Source organism: Artemia sp. Qi Xiang Cuo, chromosome 18 (genome assembly GCF_049724085.1).
Source record: "Artemia sp. Qi Xiang Cuo chromosome 18, ASM4972408v1, whole genome shotgun sequence".
Classification (NCBI taxonomy): Eukaryota; Metazoa; Arthropoda; class Branchiopoda; order Anostraca; family Artemiidae; genus Artemia; species Artemia sp. Qi Xiang Cuo.
The window spans coordinates 3,044,045-3,054,331 of NC_142811.1; the positions used below are offsets into that span (position 1 = coordinate 3,044,045).

At 34.0% G+C, this 10,287-nt stretch overlaps 1 protein-coding gene across 1 annotated transcript in view; it reads left to right on the top strand.

Annotated features, from left to right (window-relative positions):
* The window catches only part of c12.1 (spliceosome-associated protein CWC15), a 52,998-nt gene extending 43,414 nt beyond the window's left edge, over nucleotides 1-9,584 (top strand). Inside the window, exons 3-4 of the mRNA XM_089103919.1 lie at nucleotides 5,984-6,096; nucleotides 9,205-9,584. Coding sequence (XP_088960045.1) covers nucleotides 5,984-6,096; nucleotides 9,205-9,447 — 356 coding nt within the window. The 3' untranslated portion in view covers nucleotides 9,448-9,584. The remainder of the gene's footprint in view (nucleotides 1-5,983; nucleotides 6,097-9,204) is intronic.
* Nucleotides 9,585-10,287: the final 703 nt, after the last annotated feature.

The window sequence follows — 10,287 nt, forward strand, 5'->3', positions numbered from 1 at the left end:
GATGAAGACCAGAGAATAACGTATGTGGATGATATATACGGACTATTCTCAACCTATTTTTGGTGGAACATACTACTGACCGTATGTTTCGTATTTGCGACTTCCTTGACCATAAGAACCTTATTGACTTTTAATTATGGAAAAATCCTGAGACTAAGAAGGCGAAAACCAAGAGAAGAACACGGGGAAACGGCTGAAATGCAGAAGTTAAACCCGGAACCCCCTGAGAACGTCTAAGCCAAGAAAAAGGGAAGACATTAGAAAACGAGTAGGTATAGAGGTCTCCACTCGTCCTTGCCATGTCTTGTTCCCTCATTGTAAGGTTGTTTACGTAAAACCGTGTGGCTATGACGCTGCAAAATGCGTTTCTTAAACAGCACGGACGTGCGTGAACATGCAGGCATGAAATATGTTGTAAAATTAGACCTCAAACTTAATAATGTAGAGTAACTTATGTTTAAAGGATTTTTTTAAATCTAAGAGAGAACTTGATAAGTATTTTAGAATTAAATAAGCCTTTTATCGTTTTTTCCTTTCTCAAAACAAATTTGAAGACATCTATGTTTTAGATTTCCCAATGGGAATTATATGCATACGAAACCAACATGATAATAATGTCGTTTTATTATAACCAACGTTATGTAGTAATATCAGTGTATCTTTTTATATTATCTTGTAGGGTAATATTCACCCTAAAATGCACTCAATCGTATCGTTTATTATGTATTATGACTCCTTGATTTTAAAGAACGCGTGATTCTGCCTCGTTATTTTTATTACAGGAAGTGGATTGACATATTGGATATCGATCATTACAATGAGTTGTCCAGTGCAGATACAACCTAGTAGCATTTATTTTCATCATACCTCAACCAACGAAGAGTACTCACCATAGACTCCTACCAATTTCCATCCCATCTACGTCTACGAAAATTACAGTTACCTTTTGATCGTTGTTTCCTCGACCACGAACCATATTACGTATCAGGTAACATTATATTTGAATCTCAGTATCCAGTGCATTATCGAACTATATAATCACATAAATCCTGAGAACCCCATCGATCAGTACAAGATATAAGTACCTAAATATCACCCATGATAATCCTTATGGACACATGAACCATTTGACTGTATAGTTATGATATTTGATGATCCCAAAAATTATTTATATGACGCAGATTCGCGCGTTGAATCCCTTTCGACCATCTCGGAATCCATCCTATCCCCTCTGTCTGGAAAGTTCATATCTCTGTTATCCCATAATATTACGAGATAATTTCTGAAAAATGGACCTGGAAACCAAGCATTGAATTACAGAAACCAAAATTAACCCCATCGACTAACCCCTCAATAACTATATACCCCTCCCACAACTTAAAGACAATATGTTGAAGGAGTCACTATAGTTTGATGTCGACCTGTTCCAAATCCAAACTTCAATTCCCCTGTGATTAACTTAGGAATCACCGCAAAGGTTAACAGACGCAAGCCATGAAATAACAATTTTATAAGAGAACTGTGAACCCTAAGTGCACGAAGGAACAATTTTATACGAGAAATACATTCTCTCTGTGCCCTAAAATATCCCAAAAATGATATGCTGAGGAGAAAATAAACGCACTCCCAGTGTTCGACCCCTTAATGATAAGGCACCCTATGAACTATCAAAAAGAAAGTGAGAATGAACTCTGATAAGCACATTCCTACACCTGTAGTTGGAAGCATCATTTCCAAGTTGACAATTAGACAAAGCTCGTCGTGTGAACACAATTATGCTCGAACTGTTCCATGAAGAAACTATATTGTAAGTGCCTTAAAAATTTTGCCAAGACGAAAGGAGTAAAGGACCATAATTTACAACAGGAGGATTGAGTACGCTAAAGAGACTCGAAGGTGATGAAATAGGTGTGAATTTACATATGTTACTTCTTAATAACTTTGATAACTCAAAAATCCCAATATCCTATCATTAACGTTGCGTAGCAAACATCCCCTGTGAAAGTATTCTAATATTACCAGTGAACATGGTAAACCCAATATTGTGTATAATAAATCGTTCTTGTATGTAGTTTTAGATGCTCAAATAGAATTATGGGTCGCGTTGTCGTGCTATTTATTTAATGTCGTCTAGATAAAAATAAGTATGCCCTATAGACAGCAAAATAAAAAAAAAACTTGTAAAAGGTAGATTCTCAAAAAAAGAATCTTATGTAAAGGTAGAATAGCCCCAAACTTTGTTGGAAATGTAAAAGTAATCAGTGTTAGATGTAGAAAGAAAAAAAAATCTTTAGTATAGTAGCTAGACTAGAACCATGAATAATCTTAGTCCGGTAAATAAGAAAAGTAATAGAGAAAACTTTTAGCACTCCTGATTAAGCCAAAATAAAAATATGAAATAATGCAATGTCAATCAAAATTATGTAGAATAAATAGTTAATAAATTGTGAACATTTCAAAAGCCCAAAGGCAAGCAAGTCTTAATGACGGGACGTCATTAAATAATGTGAAGGGTAATATGTACCGTGAGTAAAAGGTGATATATTTAAAATACAAAAAAATAAAGTTCCTTCTTTCTAAAGATAATTCCGACTTCCTTTAATTAAGTTTAAATCTAGTTTCAAAAAAAGAAAAGTCCTTAATCAGCAAAGAAAAAATTTGCATCTTAGCCTCAGACAAAGAACGGCGCTATCCAGTTTTGAATTTCGCCGAGAAGAGTGCTAATAAAAAAAACTACAAAATACAATTTTTTCGCAGGAAGTCTAAGTTATAAGAGTGTGTGAACGTTTAAATCATCAAAAATATTTAAGACAGATTATTGGACGGAGGGTTTGGCCCGCCTCAGGATTTAGGCCAATTGTGGGTCGGCTCTTAGAGCGCAGAACGAGGACTATGTTGGATAGTGTGGTAAAAAAGCGCTTTTTGGAAGATTATTAAGATGAGAATTATATTGGCATTCAGGCATTGCGATTCAAATTATTATGCCGTCATTATAGAGACTTGATTATTATTTACCGTCAATTGAAGTGAGCCCTGTTGTACACCATATGTAAGTTACAATAAATCTATAGCTCTTCTATTTGTGTTTATTTTGTTTTATATGTCTGTATCTAGTCACACGACAGGCAATTAGTTCGTATGTCTCCAAGGTACGTTCCCAGGGATCTGATCTCCAGATAGCTCGAGGAAAAGAGGTTACACTTATGTAGCTATACATCTTGTTTTTTCTCAAGAATTGAAGGTGGCGCGGTAATAAATCTGCCTTACTCCCCATTGCTGTGGCGCAGGCCTAGATGGCACAATCTTTAGCGCTATAAGTGGCTCTATTGGAGAACTCATAAGGTGTAAGTTCACGGCTTTTAAGCATACATTTGACGCGGTCAATCTTCATTACCGCAATTAAGCCCAGTCCCATAAATTTTTATCGCTACAGTATTTTGATACAAATAGATACATCAAAAGAATCGGATTTTAATGTTGATTTCAAATATATAAGTTTCATCAAGTTTAATCCTACCCATCAAAAGTTACGCGCCTGAGTAAATTTGGCTGATTTTCGAAAAAAAGGGAAAGACCCTCTAAAGGTTATAGAACCTTAATGAAAATCACACCATCATATTCCGCGTATCAGTGAACCCTGCTGTAGAGGTTTCAAGCTCCTATCTACAAAAATGTGGAATTTTGCATTTTTCGCAGAAGAAAGATCACGGATGCGTGTTTATTTATTTTTTTTTTTTTTGCCAGGGGTGATCGTATGGACCCAGTGGTCCTAGAATATTGTGGGAGGGCTCATTGGAATGGAAATTAAAAGTTCTAGTGCTCTTTTTAAGTGACCAAGAAAATTGAGGGCAGCTAGGCCCCCTCCCACGCTCATTTTTTTCCCAAGGTCACCCGATCAAAATTTTGAGATAGACATTTTGTTCAGCATGTTCGAGAATATAATAAGTATGTCTTTTAGGATGAATTAATCTCCCGAAGTTCCCGGGAGGAGGGCTGAAAGTTATGAACTTTACCCAATGTTAACATATAGTATTGGTTATTAGGAAGTATACAGTACAGACGTTTTCAGGGGAGATTTTTCCTGGTAGTGGGGGGGGGGTCGGGGGCTATGTGGGAGGATCTTTCCATGAAGGAAGTTTTCACGGGGGAAGGGACATTGCTATAAAGGGGACGCCGGACTTCCCAGCATTATTTAAAAAAAGATCAGAAATTAAATGAAAAACAAGTTTTTCAACTGCAACAGCAGCAACGTCAAAACTTTAAACGAACAGAAAATATTACATATATGATTGGGTTCATCCCCTAGTCAATACCTCGCTCTTTAAGCCAAATAAGAGCTATTTTCATAAGAGCTATTTATTCTAATTAATGGCCTTTGTGATTAAGCGGTCATTTTTAAAGAATTGGAACAGAATTCGAACTTTTGCTTAAAGAGCAAGGTATTGACTAGCTGGCGAACCCCCTAATATACGTATTAAAAATATATGAATATAGAAGTTCGTTACGTAAGTTAATTCGTAAGTTACATATATTTATTACTAATAAAAATGTTCGTAAATAAAATGAAACAAGTTTCGAGAAAGCCATTTAACCAAATAAAAGTAAATTAATATGAAAATTTTGTTTTAATTATTCATGTACTGTGAGCCAAGATCAAAACCTGCATTTATTCAAAAACGTTAAAAATTAAATAAAAAAAACAAGTTGTTTTAACTGAAAATATGGAGCAACATTAAAACTTAAAACAAACAGAAATTGTTCCGTATATGAAAGGGGCTGTCCCCTCCTCAACGCCTCGATCTTTACGCTGAAGTTTGACTCTCTCACAACTCTATCTTCTTAACAAATACAAAACTTTAGCCTAAAGAGCGAGGCGTTGAGGAGGGGGCAGCCCCTTTCATACACGGAAAAACTTCTATTCGTTTTAAGTTTTAATGTCGCTCCTTACTTTCAGTTAAAAAAACTTATTGTTTTTATTTATTTTCAAAATCTTGGATTCATTTCTCAAGCTGCTTTAGAAGTGCCCATGCCTTGCATCTGTACATTAGTAATATGTCTTGTACTGTTTTTATTATTATTATTTATTTATTGACAGGTGATAAATCTATAATAATAATGTCCCAACTTCTTAAAAAGTTCGTGTCGAAGAAAATTCCTGTCCTGCCTAACAAAAAGTTGCTTATATTCTACTCATTATGGTTCTAGGCTTTGGCAAGCTAGTTCGCATGATATCTGCTGGACTCTAACCTGAGTTCGAACTTCCTTTTATAGTTAAAACTTATTTAATCTTGCTGCAATTTCTTTCCTTTTCAGGTAACCATTTAAATTCTGCTTTCTTGCTTTCTTTTAGGTTCATCCCTTTGAGTTTTTCATAGTTGCTGCAACCATCGCAGCCTAATAAAGAACAAAGTATAGCCCAGAACAACCGAAACAGGATACACAGTTGTGTGGTTCTTCAGCTATACATAATTTAAAAAATGACTTTTTAATTGTTGTCATGTTGGGGACCCAACCTCCTCAGATCTACAACATCACAATATTGTTGGTTATTAACGGGTCTAGCTAGAGGGGAGGAGGGCAAAGGTGGACAGTATCCTTCCTACAAATCTCATTGTCCCCATGATACTTAAATATAAACGCAGAGCTAATTTTGGACAGGGCATGGTAAATCCCCACCAAAAATCATTTGCTACACCTATAACTTGTTTTTCGTTCTTTTTTTTTGTTTGGCCAAAAACTAATTAACATTCCAAGACAGTATGCATATTTAAATAAGTAATTAAATTAAATATTTAGTATTTATAAAATGTCTATGGTATACAAAATCTTATAAATAAAGTATTAAATAGGCTACGTATCTATATTATTTGTGCCTTTGGATCTAAACTAAAAAGGGTGAATTCAAATTCTGCTTTCTTCTCATAATGAGAAAAAGCTTTCTTTTCTTGCTTGCTTGTTTTACTTCAATTTGCTTTCTTTTCAGATGACCGTGATTCAGATTCAGATTCCAGTGATTCAGATGAAGACGACACTGCTGAACTTATGGCTGAGCTTGCGCGTATCAAAGCAGAAAGAGCTGCTGAAGCAATTAGAAAGGTTTGGTTATTTATTTTGAATACTGACATAATGGGATGGTGTTTTTTGTGGAAAAATATTGCATATCAAGAAATGTTATACGAATGCATAGAGAATAAGGAAACATAAGAAAAATGCAAAAAAAAAGTTCTGCCTAGCCAATATTTCGGCCTTGCATCAGAAGCCTTTATCAACAGGAGAAAAAAAACCCCACTAAAACGTCGTTTAAACATGCTCATTTAAAAAAAAAACTAAGAAAAACATGAAAAAAGAACACAAACAGTAAACAAAAATTAAGTGAAAACGAAAGAAAAACATATCTAATAAAGTCCAATATGGTATTTCAGTTACTATATCACTATTTCTGTTACTATTTCAGTTACTATATCCAATATGGTGTTGCAGTTACTATATAGAATATCCACTGTCTTAAACTAGCTTTTGATTTTGGAATCCAGCAGAATTAAACTATATATTTATTAAAAATATATTTATTAAAATCTTACATGTGCCCTTGATAATTAAAACCAGATACAGGTTAAAGAAAACATTCATATGATTACATTTAAAAAGTTATACTAATCCTTTATTTTGCTAATTCATTCAATTTTTTCAAACGTTATTATTTTAAAAGTTTCTTGACTTGTGTTCGGTTTCAATTATTTCAATTGAATTAATTTAATTATTTAATTTAATTGGGCATGTGGAAGAATCTAAACAGATTGTTTCATTTTGCTAGATTCTAATATATAAACCACCACATTCGAATAAAAACATTTTCTGCTTTTTAGTAATTTATTGATTTGCTAGATTCGCCAGTATCTAGAGCAAAAATCGTTTTAAAAATGCCAATAATTAAGTAATTACATAGGTAAAACTGTAATAATTAAAACCATCTATCTTGTAGTGTCTTTTTTTCGTGTCATCCCGTCAAAGCGCTCTGTTGAAATATCGAACTGAAATTTCTTTTTTTTTTCTTGTTATGTTTTTTTTTCTTATTTTGACTCGAAAATGTGAATTCAGCCAACCTGGACTCGTAATAGACATTAAAACAATATCTTTATCTCGTCTTTAATGATTGTTCAGCAGATACATTAAATTCTCTAGAGATAATACTAGGTAGAGGCCTCTTGCTGATGTCATGTCAACGCTGACCCTTGCGATACTTCAAAAGGGAATATAATGAATATTATTTATGTAATTATTTCAATAAAATAAAAGTTCAAAATAGGGATAAAATACTTTTTAGAGCTAATTCTGAGCTTTTTCCGCTTAGGGCTAATTCTGTATTTATCCGCAGATTCTTTCAAAACAACTGCTGAAACACAAGGGCCGTTAAACTAGAATAAGAATTTCCTTCAGACACTGAAGTCAGTAGCAACTCATTCGATAGCAGTTTGCGGAAAAGCAGGCTAAATCCTAGAAAAGGGCACTGGAACTTTTGATTTCCAATTGAGTCCCCTCCAAAGCTTATTCGACCACCCCTTCCATATGAAGTGCCTAAGGGAAAAAATAAATGAATAAATTAAAACTGAGTCCTTATGGGTCTTTACTATAGGTAGTGCATTACGATTGCCCCTGACTTAAACTGGGGAGTAGAAATATCAATTTCCCTTCTAATGAAAATCTGGAATTATCCAAGGTGAAAATAGGGGTAATTTTGCGTTCGGGAGAGGAGAATATTCCGCGGGGAGGGGGGGGGGGTAAACATCGGCTCGCGGGGAAAAGACATCATGAATACAAGATTTATCTGAGAAGTTAAATTTAAAATAAAAATGAGGATATTGATTCTGCTTTGTCCCTCCACATTGTTGAAAGTCCAAATCATTTAGTTCTTTTTGATGAGGCAGATTTAATATTTGAAGCCAATGGCTTCCCACATTCTTTTAGGAAGGTAATTGCAATTAAAAAAAAAATCCATAAATAAGAGACCTTGCTTTAAATAGTGGCACTGGAGATATTCCTGTAAAACCAATTTACAAAAACTTAAAATTATAGGATTGAAATAACACTTTTTCTTCAGTTTAAATTAAGATCATCTGACCAAACTTTTAATGAGAATTAGGTCAGTAGACAAGCTAAGTCAATCACTAATCAGAGAATTCTTGTCCATTCTAATTGTTGAATAATCTTTATTTTATTCTGGCTTGGTTTGTTTGATTCAGTCTTTCTTCTGCTCTGTTAGAGTTAATTCAAAAGGTTACTTTTTTTATTGAGCACTGAATACTGCTGGGCGGAAGTCCCTGATGAAATGTCATTTTCTCTTCCTTTTTGTCCGCTGGCCGACATTACCCTCATTTTTCTCGGCTATTAATGTTGTTATTTCTTTCTTGTTTGTCATATGTCATCCTGCTTGTATTTTTGCCTTTAACAGTTCTCAGAACTAATGTAATTTTATTTCAGCTAATATGTCACCATTTTAACCTGTACAGTTACATATTCAATCCTTTTTCTGCCAGCCTCTTCACGCTTTTTTGTGCTCTGAAAATTGCAAGGCGTCGTAAAATATGTAAGATACCGGTAAAATAGGTAAATTACGTAAAATAGGTAAAATACCAATTCTACAGGGATCCGTAAAATATGGTAAAATACATAAAATACCCAATTTTAGCGTGATCAATTTTACCAGTTGCAACACTAGTAATGACTTATCTTAAATTTGATTATTCTTCATTTTTTATTATTTTTGGAAGAATAGCGAAGGCAGCAAAAGGATATTAATTGAATTCAATGAAAATTGTGCAAAAGCGCTTTCGTAATAATCAAAGTAAAATGAAGAATAAAACGAATAATTATATAGTAAATGATTAAAATTAATGTAATGGCTTTACTATTGGATTTATAATATAAGTTTAATAATGAATTTAATATGTTATGGCACGTGTGCTGGCTTGTCTGCGCTCCTCTAAATCTTGTAATTGTGATCCTCTTTTTTCATAATTTCTAATAATCCCTGCACAAATCACTTACTTTAATACGCTGGCTGGTCTTTGCGCTCCCCTAAATCTTTTAATTGTGATCGTCTTTTTTCATAATTTATAATGTTCCCTGTACAAATCTCTTACTTTAATTTGTGAAACTGGGATTTTTTTTTTCGTTTTTACTTTTTTTCATTTTTTACTTTTACAGGAAGAACAGCAAAGGCAACGAGAGGAACAAATTAGAACTGAGAATCTCCTTCAAGGAAATCCTTTGCTTCAGTATGCTAGCACTGCCACTAAAGCCGATTTCCGCGTTAAAAGACGTTGGGACGATGACGTAGTTTTCAAGAATTGTTCACGATCTGAGCCAGAGAAGAAAGATAAAATCTTTATCAATGATTCGCTTCGATCAGAGTTTCATCGACGTTTCATGGAAAAATACATTAAGTGATTGACGAAGGCTTTACGTCAAGACTATCTATAATGTGTTCTATAATTGAAAATGTTAAAATGTTGTTGTATTGGAAGCAGTTTTTTTTTTTTTTTTGGAAAGAATAAGTTTATAAATAAAAATCCGTTGGAAATGTTTATGATTAAAGATTGTAGGCATATAAAGATTTTCGCAGTGTTGGGGAAAAAGTCGCAGTCCTTGGGGAAAAAGAAGGAAATCCAATTTCAAAGATTCTCTTTGGTCCCTGCTTCATTGAAATTTCCTGAAAAAATATATATATAAGTGACTAGCAAAGTTCAGTAATTTTTTAGGGGAAACTTTTTTTTTGTTGTTATTTCATTATTTTTAAAATGTGACCTTAAAGGGCAGTGATGAAAGCATTTTTTTTTTTTCACAATTTACGTTCATCAATTCAAACCAATCGGAAGCAGTACCTCAAAATCTCAGAAGCTCAAAGATTCTGAATATATAAAGATCGTAAATATTAGGGTACATGTACAATTTTCCACTAAAGGAGTGTCAAGTGGATATTTGAGGCCGATTTTGAGCTGTTTGACAATTGCTTTAAAAAAAAGCAGTAGAATTTAATTTTTTCTATTTTTACGAATATTGTCCTTCTTCTTTAAACGGTAGTTCATCTTGCTAAAAATTCTACTGCGGCCGATAAATATCTTCTTATTCACAAAGACTTTCCTCGGCAGCGTCGCCGGCTTAGAGGTAACTAGACGTCAGTGCCGTTAGTCATCTTCAGAGTGGTCTGTTGCGGGCGATGGTTGAAGCTTCTTGGAGGTCGATTTTTTGGGAAGTGAATCGACCGCAAATGACGTCCGTTTGTCTGGT